We start from the raw sequence: 22,641 nt of genomic DNA, 5'->3' as shown, positions 1-22,641 counted from the left end.
GAGAGAGAGGGAGAGGGGCACGGGGGAAAGAAAAGGAGGGATTGTCGGTGGTGGCGGTGATGCTCTCGGAGACTTTGCCTCGGTGTTGTGTACTGCTATTGTGCATCAGTCATTGCTGGAGGCCAAGCCTGTCAGGACGGAGCAGCGTTTCCTCAGAGACCTCAGCCTCTCCGCTGGAATGCCCAAGAGGAAATTCAACCCCCGAGGCAGGGAGCGATGGATGGACGGACACCCCTGGCCTTCCACTGTGGTACCTTCAAGTCAGGACGGTTCAAAAAGACTGCGCGAGTATCTGACGAGTAACGTGTCCTGCATCACAGCACCCAAACTAATTTTGTTTTCCAAGGCACTGGAAACAGCCATAGTTTATTCATACAGCGACAATTCATCTTTGGCCAAGAAACAACAAACCAACCTGCAGACCGACAATCATAATAGAACCAGAACCAGTTCGTTAATCCGCCGTCTGTCTCAGTTCCTCCTCCAGATAAAACAGTTCTGCTGGCCCCCAGTTAAACCAGTGACCACGTCTGGGATAAGATCGGCGCCGATTTTGTGGAAATGCATGAAAATCAAAACGCATATATTTAGAGGGAGGCTGCCGGGAGACTCGAGGAACACCACATGGTGCCTTGAAAAATAAAAACAAGATTACATCTGGAATCGCCGCGGGGCCGTCGGAGTAAATTAGAAATCTGGCCGGTGTGGTCGTAGCGTTTTATCTTGACAGCACAGAGATTTCGAGAGCAAGGCGGCACACATTATTCCTGTTTCCTCGTGTTGTACAAATCAACAACAGGACGCTAAAAACAGGTTTCCCAATTGTCCTTAAAGCAAACAGTGTGACAGAAAAAGCCAACACCGTGACACCGACACGTTGCCAAAGCAGCGGGCAAATATTTGGTTGCTTTTACGAGGTGTACTTGTCTCGGGGGGGGGGGGGGGGGGGGGTCGTGGTTTAACTGTTGAGCTGCTGCTTCTGAAGTGGCCTCCGACACTCGATGACATGTCTACTGTAAGCCTCTAACGAAAACCCAGAGAAAGGTCTTCCGATTTAGAGTCGCTTTCTGAAAAGGAGCGCAGAAATGAAGAATTCTGACTTCAGAGCCGTTGCTCTCTTATATTTGAACAGCACACAGTCACAGTTATTATTTATCAGTGGATACTTTGGATACAATCCAGCGCAGAGAGGAGCAGATCTGGGGGATAAGGCAGAACAAACAGGCTTCTTTTACGCTGCTGCAAGGAGACATTTACTTTAAGTGTTTGACGTGTTCCTCCGTTTACTCAAACCAAACCTGTTCTCTGTGCGGCAGTAAAGAGACGGCGAGTTTCCTCTAATGTTGTCGGTGACGTAGCATGTTTCTAGAGAGTGTTTGCCTCATCGACACAGTCAGCTGTGATGATTGCTGCTCGCTCATCTTTCCACTTGTGGAGATGCTGGAAGGCAAAATTGAGACAACTTTGCCCGTATATATTTGTTTACATCGTGCCGGGCAAGTTCTCTACTGAAAAAGAAGATTCTATTACTTATAACAAGATGAATGGATATCTATACGTGATTACGATTACAGAACGTGTCCACAAGTATGTGTCTCGTGTCAAGTGTGTTCAGATTTGACTGGATCATGACTCAGAGGAGGTTGAAGTACCTCAACTGCATTAGCTGAGCCACTGACGCCGCTACTGATCCTGTTGGTGTGTGAGTCAAACTACAGTGACTAACTTCACATTGTTATTAGAAGGAAACTGGCATTCACCTGTCTCTCCAACTCCCCGGGGGGGCCTCGTTACAAAGGGAAACCTTGTATCAGCCTGGTGTGAGATCGACTGTAGAGCTGCTTTTGTTTACAGCGTTGACTGTTCCAGCAGCAGAGGCAGAGTGTTTGATATGAACCTCAGAGGCTATCACACATCACCCTCTGCTGGCCAAAGCCCTTCACTCCAAAAAGAAATATCATAGCAAGGGGGGGGGGGAACTGACGAGCGTTCCACTGTGGAGCAGGAGGGAGTTAAATCACAGTGCCGCACGGTGGCCGGAAAGTAACAGGCTGCGTTATGAATCAAAGAAATTAAAAAAAAAAAATGTGTATAGATACTAACATATAATATAGCTTTCTTGGAGTAAGGCACTAAATTATACAATTATACATCTACTGTTCAATAAAGGCAGAAAAAATACATGCTGCAAGGATGATTTCATGTGTATTGTTCCTTTAATCGCAGGTTTTTAAAGCTCCTGTGAATTTGGTCACTCAGTGGTCACATCTATTGAAAAAATCTGTCACCTGTCATTTGATTTGCATTCAGAAAAATCTACATTCATATCATCCGTTTAGAAGGTTTGTAGGCTTTAAGAATCAGCTGTTTACTGACTAAGTATGTGTACAGATGTGTGTTCATTGCTGTCAATGCGCTGCAGACATTACAGCTAAGAAACAAGGACAACGAAGCTGAACAAACGGAGTATATGAAATCTATTCAGCGCAAAAGCAACGATCACGCGTGAATAACACCTCTATATTCCTGTCGAGTGTTCTGTAGGTTGTAAACAAGTACTGGAAAGAAAGAAATATGTAATGACTATAAACAGAGTGGGGAGGCGGGTGTTTTCTAGAATCCTGTCTTAGATGAAAAACAGAGGGTTATGTCTCTGATGGCTGAGACGTAAAATCGACCAAGTGCATGCTGGGATGTCGCACATCTACAACTGTGCATCCACATTAAAAGGAAAAAAAAGTAATTCTCCTAGATACTACAGGATGACAAGAAAATATAAAGCACATTACAGGTTTGGTACCACAAACGTTAGCCTTTGAGATGACAATAAAGTCATAAGTTATAATGAAGTAACTGAGCTTGTTTAGGTGAACAGAATCCCCTGCTGTCCTCTCAAGAGTGAGCGTGGTCCCTCAGAGAGTCAGACTGAGCCTGGACCCCTCAGAGGGCGGATGATCCTCTGACGACTCATTTCAGAAACACCGGGGTGTGAAGAGGAGCGGGCCCTTTTGGGATTTAAACCAGCCGGATTAAAGAAAAAAAAAAGAGGCCGCCCGCCTTCTCGGAATATTGAGCTCAATCCCGGTGCTTTTGACAGGGCTGTCAGCGGGGCGCTTTAATTTAGTGATCATTTTTTGGACCCCGCCGTGATTTTCCCCGCCGAGCCTCAGATACAGGCTTTGGCACATAATGATCCCAGCTAATTGTGTAGATGAATTCAAAGGGCTGAAAATAGCTAATAACGGCTTCACTGGGGCTGATTTACGAGCGGATTTCGGGGCAGCAGAATAACAGTCTATGAAATGGAAGAGTGTCTTATTGATTCAGTCAGACAAACATGATGAACTGGCTGCTGCGCGTTCTTGACTGCAGCTCTGGTAATCGATTCCTCCACGCTTTGCAGCAGAGGACGGCCGCTGACGTGCACGTATGTGCCGCCGCTGAAAGATGAACCCATCTCTCCTTATTAAAGGTAATTTGTTTGTCTGTCATCTCCGGAGCAAAGGACCTTCCTCTTGTTACCATGACTATTTTTATTCCCACGCAGAAAGACATGGTATCATCCTGCATGCGCCAAGGACGTAAGAGACAATAACATGTCTCACTCCTTTCAAAACTGAAGTGGAGGAATGTTTTTGATTTAAGGTAAAAGGTTGGCGAAGAACATACTTTTCCCACCTAAGCCACAATTTTTTCTTAAAATGCCAGGAGATTTTAAATGCTACTAGCTTACTGACACTGATTATTTACCCCCAAATTATGTTGGAAATTAACCAACATGCTTTCTGCAGGAGAAGATGGATACCACGGGCATGGAGCTGGAGCACGGAGGTGGTTAGCTAAACTAAGCAGAAAGGCTGAAAACAAGGCTAACAGCCAGTCTGGCTCCATCGAAAGTTAAAGAATACATTAACAGAAAAGTAAAAAAAACAGCTATTCAAGGTCGTAGGGGGATTTACCCTATAAAACATGGACCTAGTCTCTGTGATATCACCCACAGGTTTAATTTTGAACCTCTTCTTGGCAGTGCCCGGCTCCAAACAACTCCTGGCTCATCAATAAATGGCCAAAAGAAGCTGGAACGTGTCAGAGCTAAGCAGTCTGAATGAAGCCTGGTGGCAAGCTGTCAATCAAAGTGCCCATGCCCTTAAAGCTGGGGCTGACAAGATAGTAGAAACAAAAAGGAGGAGGGAGCTAAATTTTGAGAAGAATTTAAACCGAAAGAATCCCACCTGCTCTTCTCTTTTTCGGTGATTCGTTCCAGAGGCACTCCTCTTAAGACACACGAGCGCACACTTCCAGGCTATGCGACACGACTTCCTCGTAGCTCTCGCCGGGCCACAGGGAGACGCGTTAGCGGCTAGTTTGCTACATTCAACAGTTTCTGCCGCTCATGTGTGCCACTCTCAAGTTAAAACGTTGATAGAAAACTTTGTCTCATTAGCGACCTGCAACAGCCACAGTCAGTGGATTTTTTTTTTTTTTTTTTCCAGAGCATTTGAATTATTGATTGAAATGCATCCAGTATAATTAACCAACCCTAGCTTAATGTATGCGTAACATGAACTTGATTGATGATTTAAGCAGGGGATCTATATCGACATTCATCCCTTACACAGTTGTCATAAACAGAGAAATTAGCCATCGAGCTCAAAACCATTTTTTCGTAACAGGCTTGAAACATGCTTATTTCTTTTGTAAATTATGGCTTTTTAAATATGGAGGTCTGTAGGTATTCACTCAGTTTTTTCCCTGGAGGTTGCCGCTTGGCTGTAAACTACACGATGAACAACAACCTGCCACCTCTAACACTTGTGTTTAGGTGAATGCAGCATTTCATCAGGGATATATAAGCGCCTCACTCCCCACAAAAATGTGAGTTTCTGTTTGTGTTTGGCTTAAATAGAGAATGTGTTACCCAGTGATCTTTTAAAGTGTTAACAGGCTTTTCTTTCCATGCTTCCATATCTTTATGTTAAGCTGACAGCCGCCTGTCTCAAGCTCCACACACACACACACACACACACAACAGGGTTATCAATCTCCTGATCAAACTCACAGCATGTAAACTACCTGATGTCCCTCACAAACTACTCATTCTATGACTTGAAATTAAAAAACACACAACACACTGACTACTCCTGCATGCAATTAAGATTCCGCACAGGTTGAGCTGGAGCAAAGCCGAGGGATAAGGCATGTTAAGAAGTGTTCGCTTACGCAGTTTAAACATACTTAAACAAAGGTCGAGCTGTCATCTCGAATTCTCCAGATAATACTCCGCTTCATGTAGCAGAACTGAAGCGTTGTTACTTCCAGTCAGTAAAGATAGCAACTGAGCTAAGATGCTCATTGGTTTTCATGATTCACTGTGGATTTGTCAAGGGAGCTAAACTCTAAATGAACTGGAACAATTTCGGCACTGAGACAGTGGAAAGCAAATAATTCACAGTTCATTTCGTTATCTGCTGGACTGAGAACTTTTTTTGAGACAAATCAGTCACTTCAATGCTCAAAAAGTAAAATTGGAATTTGAAAGACCCGAGAAGACATGCGGCAAAATGTGAAGATACATGTTTTTGTAACTTGCACTCACCAGTCTGTGTGTTGATCATCGATGACCAGCAGGATCTTGGGCTTGCGTACGACAGGTTTAGGTGGCTGACTGCTTCCTGTTGAGGCCCCCTCGGCAGCTGCCGCGGCCGCCTTGGCGTGTGCAGCGGCAGCGACGTTCTGGGCCATCTGGGCGCTCTTCACCACGCTGGAGAAGGAGCTGAGGAAGCTCCCTGCGCCTGAAGTCGGGGCTGGAGTCGGGCCAGGAGTCGGGCCGGCGGCCGGGCCAGGGCCTGAGCCCTGGGTCGGAATCGGGATGCTCGGGGGCTGCCGCCTCTCTGTGGCCGGGGAGGCAGGAGAGGAGGTGGATGAACCTGGAGGGGTCGGCCTCTGCAGATCCATCATGTAGCCGTTGGGGAGGTTGGCCACGAAGCTGCTGTCTGACAGGCGCCGGCGGAGGTAGTTCATGGTGGTGGGCTGGTGGGTCAGTCAGGCCAGAGGAGGTGAGGGGGACAGATGCCTGAAATCCTGCAAGGGAGGCAGAGGAAGGGAGAACAGACCTGTTCACAACCAGACTTACAATGCTTATTTTAATGATAACAAAAGTCACCTTACTGCTGCATGCATCATCATTTTTATCATTGATGCAATGTAACTAAATACATTTACTCAAGAACTTTACCTGATACAATTTTGAGGTACTTGTGCTTCCACTCCACTCCATTTTGGAGGCAAATCTTGTACTTTTTATATTCTACTTCATCTATTTATTAATTTTAGTTACTAGTTATTTTTCCTATTACGTGCAGGATCAAAGCAAAGCGGCAACATTTTAAAACATTTATTTTATCAGTAACTGGATTTAAATAAAACACTGATAACAAGACAAAGGCTATATAACAAATCTCATAGGCCAGTCAGAAAATCTGTCGAATCATCGTATATAGTAAACATACATTTAAATACATGTATTCTTTACTTTTACTTATACTGTTGATGCTTAAGTACATTTGTTGCATGTAAATGACTTAAGTTGATTCACTACATTTAATATTAGATACATTTTGATACGGGTCTTCGAAGTGGGGGGTCCTCAGAGTTACTGCACAGGTGCTGCCAAATCACTGTTTGGTGATTTTTCTTTATTAATATTTTTTCAAATATTCCAGTTAATCTGAAAATGGACAATAAAAGTACACTCGTTAATCAGATGTGGTTTTATCTCTCAGACGGATAAAAAAAAAACAAATAATAGTAGCATACAAAATGATAAGACCTAACCCTAACCTGAGTGAAACATATGTGTGGGAAACACTGCCTGTGGAGCGTTTTAGCCTCTTTCAGCTCGTTGCTGTGATTTTCAGCCCTGTGACTTTTGGTCCACTCTCACAGCTCTTATCAACCTTGTTTGCAGTCGCACCACACAGCTTTTTCCAGCTCCAGTTTTTCTGTCCCTTTAATGACCCAACATCGAATTAATGCATGGATCTCTCAATACTCTGTTTGTGACAGATTCTCAAGTGAGTGGAATAATCTGAGCATAGCATAAGCAACCACAGAAATCCATTACGAGCGCTCAGTGAGCTGCAGTATTTTTCAGGATCTTAGAAAAATGTCGTTGAGATGGAAATTGTTAAACAATCACGTTTTCCTGCGTTCTGAGCTTCACACTAATAAGCAAACACCCAGAGAATTCTAAACTTTCATGCCCCACAAAAGCTGCTATGCTGTTATATTGACAGCTTGCATTAAAAGGTGCTACAGCGAGGGTATGAATCCGCTAAACCTGATTTGCATAGGATTAAGTTACCCGTGCACGGTGGGACAGAAACCGCTGGCAAATAATTCAGTGACACAGCAGTGATGATGCAAAGTTGGGAGCAGTGATTCACCGCTCATTTCTTTGTGAAGCAGATCGAGCTCCCCGGGAGAAAGGAATCGGTTACATAACACATGGAACCCAGCGTGGCAGAGAAAAGACATTCAAACAGATTAGCTATCAAACTGCAACGAAGCAAGCATCCTCAGCAGAGGGGGGAAGAAACCCTTAAACCTGATTAAAATTAGGCCGCTCTCATAGCAAATGGAGCTCGGATGAGATGAAAGTGCATTTGTTAGTGAGGCGTCACGTCTCAGGCGGATGTGCCCGGTGTTTGCGGCGGTGTTCTCGTAGTTAAAAGGGGGGGGGAAGGGTCTAACAAGCCCCGCGGCAGGAGGAAAAGGATGTGGGGCAAATGTTTCATCTTGACAAGTTAATGTAGTCAAACAAATCCCCATCAGGAAGTCTTCTAGAGAGCGAAAGTTGTAGCTTCTGCCTGAGCATCTGCAGACGAGGCGCTCAGATGTGTGAGCCCCGACCTCCGAGCTCTACAGAGACCGAAGCACCATCAAACTGTTGTAGCAGCAGTGTCATAACGATTCTTTATCCAAACGCGGTACTGCGATAGCCACAGGGGGAATTCCCTTTTCTCCTGCCGCCCTTGAGAGACCCCATAGTAAACATCAGCGAGGGTGGACAAAATATTAGAATCGATGTACAGCATCTTTCCGAACATCAGTGTTGGGGATTTTTGTGTTCAGATAAAATAAATGTATTTAAATCGGCACTGCTTTTGCTCTGATGCAGCGTCCCCTCTCTGTCTGTGGTCACCGCTCTGTGCTCTCACTCTATGCCCCGCCCACAACACTGTCTGATTAGTTACACGTCACAAGTAAGAGCCAGTCAACACTGAATAATCCGAGTCTTCAAAGTGACTGTAATTACATTTTTATTTTGTTTCTATTTTCTACCTCCTAATTTTGACACTAAGATTTTTAATTTTACTGCAAGTGTACTGTATATCCACTCCGATTACAGTTATCAGTTTACTCGGTTACTAATAATCGGGATCAGCTCTGGAGAAAAAAAAAAAAAAAAAAACGTTGATCCATATTCTAAATAAAGTGAGACAACATTAGCATCATTTGCAATCATGCTTTTTGCAAATCTAAGTCAAATATTGACTCTGTGACATTGTGCTCTGTCTTGGTTTCCACCAACTCCTGCTAAAAACTCCACATTGTTTGCCAGCTGATCGCTAATATGGACTGTCTTGACTAATCTCTGCAGCTTTATTTAAAACTGTACCAATATATAGCTGTATTTTATGAAAAAAAGTAATTTCCTTATACAGCTGGGCACTGTAGGTTTTAGCAAACATCCCTAAAACAGCAATGATTAATGCATTTATCAGGGCCTATTCTGTCGGCATATGGTGCATTAACGAACATTTGGTGCTCTACTGAGTGTGTCGTCACTAACAGTGTACAGTACATGTTAACGATAATAATGGAATATCTCACACAGTGCACAGATTGGCTCCTGAATGTGTTTTAATAATTTCTGGACACCAGTGGAGCTCTGTGTCAAAGCAGAAGATGATATCAGCCTTGCTACACAGGCAGTACTTGTTAGTGGGATCAATTCATTGTTATTTAGGATCATTACATGGACTTGTTGATGACAAAAACAAAGAATATTATCCCCAAAAAAACTGTTAATGCTCGAGTTTGGGCTATTTTGCCCAGGGGCATTTCAGCACAGCAGATGCTTGTTGTCAAGAGGAATAACACGAGGCTGGGAGATGTAACATGCCTTCCAGCGGGTGAGCAGCCCATCCTATCACAGAGCGGAGCGGCTTCCCCCTGGGAATCATGCTTATGCGTCAACCACAACAAAGCACTTAAAGAGCAAACTAGCAGGGCTTAAGTCAAATTACAGAAAATTGCTAGAAAACAGGCAGAATATACGCAAACATCGAGCAGGGGCAATTACAGTCACAGGGCCGCTGACTGCCGGCTCAGCCCTCTTTGTAACGACATGATCTCATTGGACAGATAAGGAGCCGTCTGCTGGAAATCACTATCTTTACACCGCTGGCACAGTCCCCGCTTTCTCAACACCCTATAAGCTGCTTTCTCTCTGTGCCGGAGCACATCTGATGCCATTAAATCCTTAAAGGGCTTCGCCTCTCAGTTCTCTGCGTCATGTATCCACACTGGGAGGAAAACCACGGGATCCCACTGCTCTGTTACTGCTGACCTGGTGGCAAACGCGGCTGATGAGAGCTTCTTGAGAAAGAGTGATAGAAAGAGACACACAAAAATAACACCGTTGGGTCATCCACATATTTAGGATCTTAGAGAGGATGTGGCTGATGAATGGTACAGCAAGCAGCACATGGGGGAAATATTAGAGAAGCCGTCAAGCAGGACAGTGGCGCCCAGCGGTAATCACAGGCTTTGCTCTGTAATGATGGAGAGGAGCAGGATAATACCACAGCAGACTGTGGGACCCCCGCTGCTGCACGGTGTGTGTTGTCTGCGTTACTTATTCTATATTTAAAAATCTTGTCGTAGACGGAGATGCGCTTCCTTCGGGCTGCTCTCAAGTTGTTCCGCGTTTCGCATCCTGACTGTGAAACTGTCAAATCTATCACATATCCTGGCTGTTCTGTGAATTTGCTCACCCAGAGCCTGTTAGAACTGTTGACTAATTAGATCAGGACGTGCAGTCATGTTATTCCGTCTCCCTGTTTGCTACCTTAAGTGTTTGAAATTTTGCAATCGTGACTAATACACGGTTTTAATAAAAGCGAACGCGCCAGATTACACTGGCGATGAGATGAGTGGTGTGAGGTACATCGAGGGATTGCTCCCCGAGGAAAGATGCGTTTCTGCGTAATCCTAAAGTTTCAGCCTCTCACAGCTTGCGTAAAAAATGTAGACCATGTGTGTCTATTTTTGGAGGTGTGGAATATTGAAGGTACACAGTGGGGGATGACCACTGTGGCACTGCTGTCTGGATTCTTACAAGGAGCTGTGGTAGATGTGGACCATGTGAAGAAAAAAGGCACTCGGGCAATGCTCGTATGATCTGACAACCAGCACTTTCGGTTTATTTGCATCAATGTTTGACATGCATGATTTCGAGAGAACATGGGCACATTTAGTGCATGTTGTATCGTCAAGTGTTACAGGATAAGTTCACCCAAAAATAGGTGGAAAATTGGGTGAAGTTTGGTCATCGGCAAAACAGCGCTGTAGCATTCTCCTAAACAACTGAAGCAGATGGAGACCTACACCCTCGATGCATGGTCAAGCTTGTGCATCCCCAAACACTGTGCGCACAATTTTAGCTTCAGCTGCTAAACTGATCATTACGGCTTTAAAACAGGTCTTTTCAAATCAATTTGGGATCTGAGAACTTCCGGACATATGGTTTAAAACAAGTCCCCATCTACTTCAGTTGTTAAGAGAATGCTGTTTTGCTGTGAAGCTCCAGAAATGTTTTGTGGACTATCAGACTTGGGGGTGAGAAGGTAATAACAGAATTTTCATTTTCGGGTGAATTTATCCTTTAAGATCTGTAATTTATACGTTGCATTTAAATCCATGTAATTAGTACATTTCAATTAGAGTTGTTTGGTTTATATTTATATATATATATAACAGTGAGTATTACGCTAAATGTCTATCTAATGAATAAGTTATCATGTTTTGTTCAACCCTTCTGTCTGTTCAGTTGTTTGTCCTGTCACTGTATAGCTCTACGTTGTGTCATTAGTTAGGTCCATTGTGTCTTTGTTGAGGCTTGCTCGGTCACTCAGTTCTTTTCATGTGGCTTGCTTAGCCCGTAACAGGTATCGTTCAGTGTATGTTCAGGTTAAAGCCGAAGGAAGCCGATGGTTAGCGGACTCCAAGTATAAACTAATGTTCCCTACTGTTGCCTTTTGTTAGCGGAGCGGAGGGAGGCAGCGAGACGAGGCACTCAAGAATGACAATAAAGTCACATCGTTTGGACTGCTGTGAAAAAGTCCCTCACAAAGAAATCCACGGTCAAGCAGCGTTAAACGACTCCAACAGATCGTCCACAGGCCTGTGCATGCAGCAGACAGAGACGGGGAGGGTCTCATTTTTCATGTCACGTTACAATCCGCTCACATATGGCCAATAAAAAAGTGATTAATACATGTAAATTGTCGCATTTTGTTATATTAAGCCCCATTAAAGTTTAAAGCATTTGTCAGTTAATTGTTGATTGATTTGACAGAAAACTGTTTCGACAACTAATTAAATTAAACGGAGCAGATCCAGCTGATTTTCTTTGTCTTATGTCACAGTGAGCTGAGTGTCGTTGGGTTTTGGACTTTTGATTGGACAAAACAAAAGACAGGAAGGCATCCCTTAACCTTTAGAAAGTCACAATGATCAAAATGATGAAAATATAAAAGACAAAATGCACGATGTCAATGCATGGGTTGTTATCGCTACTTTAAATCGATCAGTCGTTTACAATGTACCGAAAAGTGATTAGCTCCAAATGATATTCTCCTTTCTTAAGTCTTTTGTGACAGTAAACAAATAACAGTCGCCATTTTCTGACACATTCTTCCTTCCTTCAAACAGAGCAGGCTCGAAATGGAAAGCCCGAGACACTCTGCCGCTCCTACAGGTGCATCATTGACAGTATCCTGAGTGGCTGCATCACTGCCTGATATGGCAGGTGCACCGCCCTCAGTTGCAGGGCTCTACATAGGGCGGTGAAAACTTCCCGACGCATCACCGGGGCCGAGCTGCCATCCGTGCAGAACCTCCACACCCAGCGGCACAAACTGTTCCAACTGCTGTCGTCTGGCAGGTGTTCCCGCACCACCCGGCTCAGGGACCGCTTCATCCTGCAGGCGGTAAATCTGCTCAAGTCTCAAGCTCGTTACTGTACTCTTTACCTCTACGCAACTTTAATGAATGTTAATATCGCTTTGCACACATCGCAGTGTGCCTAATTGTTTGTTTTACTACTGCATACGAGCTGTTAAACCATGACGTAGTATATCAATGCCCAACACCTGCCCTACATTGCAGTTTATTTATTTGATCTCTACTGTACACCAGTCTTCCAATAAATCTGATTTTTCCCAGGGCCAAAATTGACATCACCAGGTTGTCTTATTGCCCAACCAACAGTCCACAGATTTTTTTTTTCCTTTTTACGATAAATGACCAAAAAAATGCAGCAAATTCTCAAATTCATGAAGCTGGAACAAGCGGATGTTTGACATTTTGTCCACAAATGGCAGAAATGATGATGTGATAAAATAGTTGGCGAATTATTATTTTTTCAATCAACTAGATATATACACATTTTTGTAGCTCAATCTCATATGAATGATAAATCAATCCCAAATGTGTAACCAGGCACTATTTTATGTCAAGTGTCTTGAACTGCCTTCTTTATTTCATTTTTCTTTATTTCCCACAATATATGAGTATTGCTGGAGGCCTCGGAACGTGAATTTCTTTGCCAACGACTGCCACACTGTTACCATTGTGACAATATGACAAATATAAGACAAAAACAACTTGGAACTTGAATTAAAAGCAAAATGAAGGCGGTACACAGACGGAAAACACTCTGAAATGTAGCAGCACCTCAAATCTATGACAGAATAATAGAGATTTTACTCACTAAAACCCTTTAAAAACCCTTTTCTCACACATTTCCACACCATTTACAGTCATGTGTTTAGTATTTAATGACCTTTCTGTGTTAATCTAAAAACGATAATTGGCTTCAGCTTCCTTGGCCAGGCTCCTACAAGAACCCTCCTCACACCCCACATGGAGACAATAACACACACAGTGATTGTCCACCACTGGTGAACTGTAATGAGCTTAAAGGGATCAGTGTGTGTCTGCTGTGCAGTGTGTCACCACGAGCACTCAAACATGGCCTTTATTATTCATGACAGTCTGAGCTGGGGGGGCCGGGGGTGTAACCGGTTAGAGCCGAGGGTCTGGAGCCGAAGTGAGGAGAATTAATTTAAAGAGAGGTGGGGGAGCGGAGGGACCGCACTGTGGGCTGGAAGGTGGCGTTTAACCTGCCCTGAGGCATTCTGGGGGACTGTAATGAACACGCGGGACCCTCCACTCGATGGATGCTCATGACAGGTCATCACTTTCTCGACACGCTACAGTTAAATCCTCCAGGTCAGAGCTGCTGTCACGGGTGTTGGTCCATCTGTCTGTCCAACAATTAAAAGGTCCAGAGTGACATATCTTAACCAGATTGGAATGACGTTTGATGAGGAACGCACCGATATTGGAATTCTAGGCCAATACTGATGTTTAAAACAATTTGGCCAATAAATTAGATCATTTTTTTTACATTTTTGATTGGTTGTAATGTATTCCCCTTGAGTGTCAAGGAAACAAAGAAATCCTCTTTATAAAACAACAGCTGACCAGTGAAAGCCTTCTTGCCTATAAGCTAATGCCAGTCAACGAGGTGAATATCGGCCGATACCGATGTCAGGCTGGTTAACTGGTGATTCCCTTCATTTGACACAAACATTCGTAGTCCCCTGGGGATGATGCCCTTACATATAACTTCAGATCCCTCCCTTAAGCAGCACCATCAGGCTGTGGAGGCCCCTCGAAAGCTACTTTTGCTATACCATTTGCTTTGACTATAAACGCTCCACAACCATCTCACTTTTCACTCAACAACATCCCCACGGAAAATAACTCAACACAAACTAACAGGTAGACTGCCACAGGCTTACAGCGCCTGTCTACACTCTTCAGACCCTTTTCTAAAATTGTTTTTTTCCATGGCCTCTTTAGTAACTCCGTCCCCGCTGCAGGCTCTGAGAATGATGAAATCTTCACAGTGTTTGCGTTTCGCCTGCCTTGGGTTGTGTCTTTCCTTTTGCCTTCCTGTAACTTCGCTATGATACACCTTCACAGCATCTGAGATTATGCCAATTATTCATCCGCCTACCGAGATTTTAAATCAACTAATGACATTACTTTCATTGCATTGCTTTAAGTAATGTTTAGGCCTCCTTGACGGTCTATGAGCTTATTTTTGTAAATATGCATCTAAGCTGAATGATTATGTTTTTCTCCTTTTGCGCTGTGGTCAGGAGTAAGCTCACGTTTTCTGTACTTTCTTCACAGTTTTTGGGCCATGGTTGCAGCTCCAGGGATGGTGATGATGTCAGACTGTCAGTTGACCACTTTTCCAAGAAATGTCTCAACTGTTAACTACCTCTGGATCACTACTGAAAAGGACAGCAATGAAATTTTGCATATTCATAGTCAACAGGAGGACTTTTTTTAATGGTTTTTCCTCTCATTTTACCTGACCTTTTCACCAATTTGACATTTGGGGATTTGGGGTAAAAATATGCCATGAAATGCTAGGAGATTTGGTTTATGCTCCCCTGAGGATGAACTGTAATAACTGACTGATTGACTATTCATTTCAACGTTGTCCAATAGTAGGGTGTTTGACAACCAACTGGCAAAAAATCATTTTTATCATCTTTAGCTTGTTAGCATGCTAATACACTAAACTAAGATGGGGAACGCGGTAAACTGCTTAACATCGGCATGTAAATACTGTGTCATTGTGAACATGTGAGCTTGCTGATGTTAGCATTTAGCTCGAGGCACCACTGTGCTTTAATCTCTGAGTTTGACTTGGCTAATACTAGACTTTCTGGTTAGTTTAGCACTGACTTCCTGTAAAGTTACAGTATTTTTCCAAATATTAATATGAACCAAATCTTTAATATTTAGTGTACAGTTTTTGTATCTTGTCCACCTGGATTCCTATTCGCTGGTATTTCTGTTGTAGGCTTACAGGACACACACTGACACGAATGCATAAACCAGTTAAATCCTTTCCTGTTACACTGCATGTAGAGCTGTGCATGTTGCTGATAGTTGGATGTTATGCACTGTCCCTCGCTCCTGCTGTTCATCTCCAGTGGGTGCCAGCATCTGCATTCTACAAATTCCTATACGTTCATTGCACTTTGCAATAAAACGGTCTGCTTTACAGCATCAGATTAGCTACAGTGTTTCTGCAGTCGCTTAGCAACCCGGTCCTTATTTTACTTATAATCCCACAGTGCATGTGGTGCAGGAGGCAAACTCGGTAACACTCTGCTCTTACTTTGCAGGGCACAGTGGTGGTAACATCATGACTCATCGTGGTGTGTCTAGCACTCTGCCACCTCCTTAGTGTTGCTACTAGGAGTGCACGAAGAGGCTAAACATCCCATTAAAAAAAGCTTTGTTCCAACACCATGTCATCATATATTACTTATCTCAACATTAAGGCTCCTGCTTAAATAAATAAAGGACAGCGAGTACAGTGTAGGCTGGTGTGCATTTTGTTAAACATGTGTACCAAGTTATATTCAACACGTGCCATTAAATGGAAGAGATCGTGACACACTGTGTTTAGGTCATTTTTTCTATTTATTTCCTCTATAGAGCAACCCATCTGTGGGATTTCTCTAGAAAAAATACCTGATAGTCAACATTACGTGTTCATAATCAATGATATTTATTTTGGACTTATCTGAGTTTGTCAGTTTTGTGAGCTGCTAATATACGGGATCTACAAGGTTTCAGTTACAGTTTTACATTTTATTAGTTTAATGATAAACTGCAATTTTCTTGAAAATTATCTCCATTTAGTTCACGCCACAATTCAAACAGATCGAAAAATGATTTGTCTCTCTCCATTCATTACCATACATATTTTTTTCCAACACAAGGTCCAATGGGGTCCTCCAAAAGGGGGTGTGACTTCGGCTCTTTATATTGCTCCCCCGAAAGCCACCAGACTCCATTGAAAAACGCAACAATTTTACCTTGCAGCTGATTGGAAAACATACGTCATTGGAACGCGACAGCAACAACACACCGACCCCATCTTGGCTAGTCTTTCCACCGTTCCAACTACCACCAGCTCTGGTTTGGTTGGAATTCACCCTTAATTCAGAAGCAAAATTATTCTATACACTCTGTATTTCCAGCTGTACACGAGTAACGTTTTACACTTGGTAAGGAGTGTTCTTCAATCAGCTGAGTGACCTAAAGCCAAGAAAGGTATTTTCTATAAGTCGCTCCGGAGTACAAGTCGCATCAGCCAAAAAATGCATCATGAAAAGGAAAAAAACATAAAAAAGTCGCATATATTTAGAAATTTATTTCACAAAGTCCAAGATCAAGAACAGACATTTAATCTGGAAAGGCAAGTTATTCAACTACACAATAGCACAGAGAACAACAGGCTTAATAGGTGTCCGGAATATCAACGTAACACATTAACAGTTATTCAGCTACACAATAGCATAAAGAACATACCTGGGAGGCTACATATGCTAAATTAAGTCGCAGGACCTGCCAAACTATGAAAAAAAGTGCGACTTATAGTCTGGAAAATACGGTAATGTAAGCTATCCTGCTAATGCTAGCATCAGGTACAATGAGCTTTAGGACATTAAAGTTTGATGGTTTCAATTAAATGCCAAAATATTCTGGTGAATATATCTCACTTTTACAGTGCTGCTTGGGAGGTGTTTGTCTCTACAAACGCAAGGTGGGCCTACAATTTCACAGGAATAACGTGCACATGCAGCCAGACCGGCTACCTAAACACAGGCTTGGATAACACACACACACCGAAAGGATTTTTAAATACACCACAACTGGTCAGGGAGGTATGGGAAACATTACAATAAAACAAGGAAAATGTGAAAGGGAGTTTTTCTGCATCAGTTCTCCAAACGGTTTCACCACAAATGCAATCAGCGAGAAACACATCTTACTCAGAGGTGGACTGCACTCACAGAACAATACCTTGTAATCGTTATTACTGGTTTCGATTCAAAGCCAAGTCTTGACCTTTACGCGTGTTGTCGCCGCTGCTGTGACGAGACGTCTACAGCAAAGATGGCGCCGGGTTGGTGTGGGTGGTGGCCTGCTGCTTGTTTTAATCAGCCATCATGAAACCTGTAAAATGCCAGCTTGGGAGACACTATTAGACTTAAGCTGTTGATTTCAGTGCCCGAAAACATGCTGTGAAATGTTTTCAGCAATGCATCTATTTTAAAACCCTACTTCACAGGGCTTTTCAAACAAGAAAAGTGCAGCCAGACGAGACATTAAGAGGATGGCGGGGACGTAAAGTAAGTTTGATTGCAATACTTGGCCACACACAGATCAACTTACAAAAACAATGGAGCTTAAACTGAGACTCTCGCCGCTTTCAGCACTTTGCCCGAGAACACACCAGGAATGAGAAAGTCACCCCCGAACTGTGAACTGTGACGACCGCGGTGACAGGATGCTCTCAGCGACACCGCAGTCGCAGCTCACTGTGAGAAAGTCTGCAGCAAGCGACACCGAGCTGGTGAGGCGAGGAGTCACAGCCGAGTCACCACGCAGTGACCTCACCGCCCTTCTCACTGCAGACACCACATTAATATCCACACACAGACGATGAGGCGGGGAGGGAGGAGGGAGAACCAAACTCTGGCCTTTCTTTTCTCTTGCTCTCTAGATTAGATTAGGTTTACTCGAAAACGAAAGTCAAGAAACCTTCGGGTCAAGAGCGACTCGTCTCAGCTCAGGAAACACCTGAGCGTTATTCATTGTTCCGGCCAAATAACCAGACATTTCACTGGACTGAAGCGCCGCAAACCAGAAAAATAGCAACTGAACGACGCAATGTTGGCGTTCAAGCAAGTCAAAACAAAACTATTGCCCTCCTTTACACAATACATCATCCATTCATGTCAGAGTTATGACTAACAGACAGCTGATGAATCATTTCCATATAAACAGCATCAGCAGCATATTGATTGAAAGCTCCATTCAAAACAAACCAGCCCCGACATAACTACAGCTGTTTCTGCATCCGAGTCTCCCCTCCCCATAACAAACTAGACACTCCTCTCAGTGAAAGTCTGGTGCAGCGAGCCGGCTAATTAAGGACGGAAAGGTCACTGTTATTTAGCAATTTATCATTTCACCAGAAAAAAAGAGGGGATCATTAGTGGCTGCAGGCAGCCTTTCATGCTGGGGAGCATCTGTTGGGAGACAAAACAGATAACTGGTTATGGAGGGAACACTTGTGTCTGCCTCCTGATTGCCTGATAAATATTTCATAGTGTTTGTTTGACAGTATGCCGTCATTATCATCAATATTCAGAGCTGAGAGGTAACATGCATCCATTTAATACGGAGGTATGGTCATTTTTGAGCAAAAATTGATAATAGAATGAATATCTATGTTTGTGCACAACAATTGAAGTCCATGTTTCATGTGTTTAAGTTTCTCTCTATGACCATAAATGGGCATGAATGAATATATAACAATCAGAGTCAGAGTTGAAAAAGGCACTCAGGAACTTCAGCTGAACCCCAAAACCATGCTATTCTGATTCCAATATTACTAAATTCGGTTGGTGAAACAAAAATGAGATATCATCTTTGTTCAACTGAGCCTATTCACTTTAAATCCAGTAAGGAGAGCACAGAGAAACAAAGATAAATGGCAGGCTCTAAAATGAAAAAGCAAAAACTGTCCTAACTCTGTGTAAACTTTCAAGTAGGACCCCATCACTAACAGAGAGGTGACTGGATTTCAATGTGTGGGATTTAGGTTGCTCTACTTGCAGAAACTGAATATAAAAGTAAAAATCATGATTTCATTGGTGTATAGTTAATTGTAATTAAGAATAGTTGTGTTTTATTACCATAAGACGAGCCTTTATATCTTAAGTGGGAGCAGGTCCTTTTCCACTGAGTCCGCCATGTTGCACCGCCATGTTTTTAGCGTCATAACCGCAGGGAAGGATGTGGCAAAGGGTTTAGTGTTGGTTGCATTCTGCAACCTCAACCCTAAGAGCCAACACACTGGACCTTTAAGTGGCAATTTTACAACCATCTTGTAAAAATAAGTGGCTGCAATCAGTATCGCTACGTTTACAATGGGTCGAACAATGACTTGAAGGCCTAGCATATTTGAAGAAATAGCTCATAGTGACACATCCAGGGAGATTATCACTTGACTCTGCAGCTGTCCTGAACTCTGTAGAATGCTATAGCAACTTTAGAAAAAATGTATTTGACATACGTGAGTGGATGACGTGAAAAATTAGACTGTCCCCATCTTTCTCGGTAGCCTGTAGACGATTGTTAGGGTTAGGGTTAGATGAAAGATGCAATTTTAATACATAGACTATGTATTGTGTTGCAAAGATATATACTGAAAATACCATGTTAATCAGTGAGCTTCAGCCCGTCCTGCTCCAAATATCCTGTGCTAGCAATGGAAACACCAACACTTACTCGGTGATCCAAGCTCCCGCTCTAAACTGCTAGCTAGGCTAACAGCAGCTACAATTTGCAGCAATACTGCCCTCTATTTGTTTAGAGTATGAATTCAACAGGATGCCAATTCCTACATAGTCCACCTTTTACGCTACAGGACTATGTATTTCCTTGTCAGGGAGTCGGGCCGGATTTTCCATAACAGTCCTACAGGATGAACAGGATGCACGTTCTCGATAGCTCCATTTCACTGCCTCTCTCCGCTCCGCTAACAGAGAGCAACAGTGGCTAACATTAGCATAAAAAAATGGAGACTGCTCAGAGGTTCCAAGCTGCAAGTTTAATCTTTTGCGTTCACATTCACCTCTCGCAGTGTTTTGCTTTCGGCAGCCACGGTTGCATTTTTTGGCGGGAAAAGCTCTAAAAGCAGCGAGCAACAGACAAAGTCAGCAAGTAGCTAGCAAACATAATGGCGCATTTAGAAGTTAAATAGCCAGATATTTTTCTATGGAACTTTCTTTCTTGCTGAATAGCAAAAGAGAGTTCTGAGCATGTTCAAAATGTTGTGTTCACATTTGCCAGGTGGGCAGAAACATGACTCCAAATGAATAATGTTTCTCTCAGTAAGCTAGGTGTTGAAACAGGCAAATGTCAACTAACGTGGCTAATATCCATTTGAAAAGTGATAATTTGTCACTTTAATCTTCACAGCATGTGGTGGCGCCATTAAATACACAGAACACATCTTATATATGTAAAATATTCAAAATGAGTTGTTCTGTTTGGGGGCAATTTGTAAAATAGGGGAAATCATATAAACTGGAAATGATCTCACAGGCAAAGCACTCAAGAGTCCAGAGACATAATATTAGCTTAATGAAGGCTAAAGGGGCTTTTGTGCATCACTCCCATTTCTAAATGGGAAACACACACACCTTATAATGCGAGTAAACTGACTTTATGATCACATACCCCCCACCCCCCGTCACAATCATGAAATGGACCCCGCCCCCACCCCCCCACCAACACCACCTCCTCCCTCCCCTGCTGAAACGCTGAGCGGAGGAGTGACTGGACTGGAGGCTGCAGAGACATGGCTGAGGGAATCCCTGCACAAGCCCACTGGAGTAACGTACAATACCGAGCTGTCAAACCATTCACATCAGCCACACACACAGAGAAAACCAATACACAAACACTGACTGCGCTCACAGTTCAAACCCTCGTCTTATCCGGGATGCAATAATCACGAAAAAAAAAAAAAAAAACCCGGAAAAAGATTCGCCTCGTTGTGTTAAGCAGCTGATTTGTCCAATGAGCACAGCCGGCAGCAGGAAACCCACACACGGAGGCAAATGCTGGAGACAAAACGTGGGAATGATGCTGGGGGAGAAGAAAATGCGCACATTCATTTACCTGAGCGGCTGTCAGTGATGAGCAAGTGTCGGAAGATGACTCTTTCTCTTCTTCTTCTTTTTCTTCTTCTTGTGATGATGCTGCTTCTTCTTCTTCTTCTTCCTCCTCCTCTTCTTCTTCTTCTGCTGCTCAGGTCCACGGTCCTCCTCAGCCTCCCAGCCAAGCCCCCCACCCCTCTCTCTCTCTCTCTCTCTCTCTCTCTCTCTCTCTCTCTCTCTTTTTCCACAATGCATGCCGGGAACGTGAGGGGTGTAGCGAATTCATTACTGCAGTCTGTCCATGAATCTCATTGGCCGTGAGGGAAATTGAGGAAGCATGTGAAGCAGAAAAAAAGAGTAAAACATCACAATAATCTGAAATTTGAGATTATATATATATATATATATATATATATATATATTTATATATATATATATATATATATTTATATATATATATATATATATATATATAGATTATATATAATTATCTCACATGCATGTGTGTTTAAAATATACAGTATATTTCAAGAATGTTTTTGGCAATTATTCTTATAAATGATGCAATTTTAGTCATTTAGATTAGTATGCGACACAACTAAAATGCAAATCCATGAGACCCTGCTACCCCCCCCCCAGCACTACACAACTGACAGATAATAGCAACTAGCTGGTGAATATAACGAAGCATTGAGCAGCTAATGAGCCAGCTGTTTCCCTTATGACTTGACCAAAGTTGAATATTGAACAGTCATCTGGCGGCCAATAAACGACACAAGATGAATGTCAACGTTGGTCTTCCTGTTTGGGAACTGTTTGCTAACACGTTCACCGTGTCGCCTTTTATAATGCTGTTTCATTATTTATGTAAAAGTGCCGAACTCAGACTCAAAACAAACCGAGGGCAGCAAATCACAAGAGTAACAGCTAACTGCTGCTAAGTTTAGCCGCCATTAGCTATTCAGCTCAGTTAGCAGTACAGCTAGCGGTGCTGACTGTGAGCTCAGAGCAGCGGGGAAATGTTGGTTTTCAGGCCGATAGGAAGTGGGGGTGTACCAAAATATCGATACTACGATATATCGAAATATTTCGTCTTGAGGTACATCATTGATCCACTGGTGCCAAATATCGATATTTAATCATATTTAAGTTGCGGTCAGTGTGTGTGTTAAGAAGAGCCACTGTGCAGTATACACTTTACTTGGCTGTCATTCATGTGAAATTGATTGACAATGTTTTGTAATTCCTGTGAAATGGATTCAGTGCAGTCAATAAATTCAGAATTTCTTCAGTGACACAGATATCGTGATGTATCGTGGATGAAATTTCTTGCAATTTATCGATTATCGCAGAATCGCTGTATCATGATATTATCATTATCGTGGACAAAATATCAAGATAGTATCGTATCACGAGGTACCTGGTGATACCCAGCCCTAATAGCAAGGGAGCTTTGGACAGGTCGGTGCTAGCTGGTTGGCATGCTAACTTCAGCTAATGTATCTCCACAGCCCGA

General features: G+C 43.0%; 1 protein-coding gene across 2 annotated transcripts in view; it reads right to left on the bottom strand.

Moving 5' to 3' along the window:
- Window positions 1–21,309, bottom strand: part of syn3 (synapsin III) — a 123,624-nt gene extending 102,315 nt beyond the window's left edge. For both annotated transcript variants that reach the window (XM_030439203.1, XM_030439204.1), the window contains exons 1-2: window positions 21,148–21,309; window positions 5,597–6,081 (exon numbers count right to left, since the gene is read on the bottom strand). In XM_030439203.1, coding sequence (XP_030295063.1) covers window positions 5,597–6,021 — 425 coding nt within the window. In that variant the 5' untranslated portion in view covers window positions 6,022–6,081; window positions 21,148–21,309. The remainder of the gene's footprint in view (window positions 1–5,596; window positions 6,082–21,147) is intronic.
- Window positions 21,310–22,641: the final 1,332 nt, after the last annotated feature.

The sequence above is a fragment of the Sparus aurata genome, chromosome 14 (genome assembly GCF_900880675.1).
Source record: "Sparus aurata chromosome 14, fSpaAur1.1, whole genome shotgun sequence".
NCBI classification, from domain to species: Eukaryota; Metazoa; Chordata; class Actinopteri; order Spariformes; family Sparidae; genus Sparus; species Sparus aurata.
Note: the sequence above shows the minus strand (reverse complement) of the source record. Positions and strands in the feature narration are given on the sequence as shown.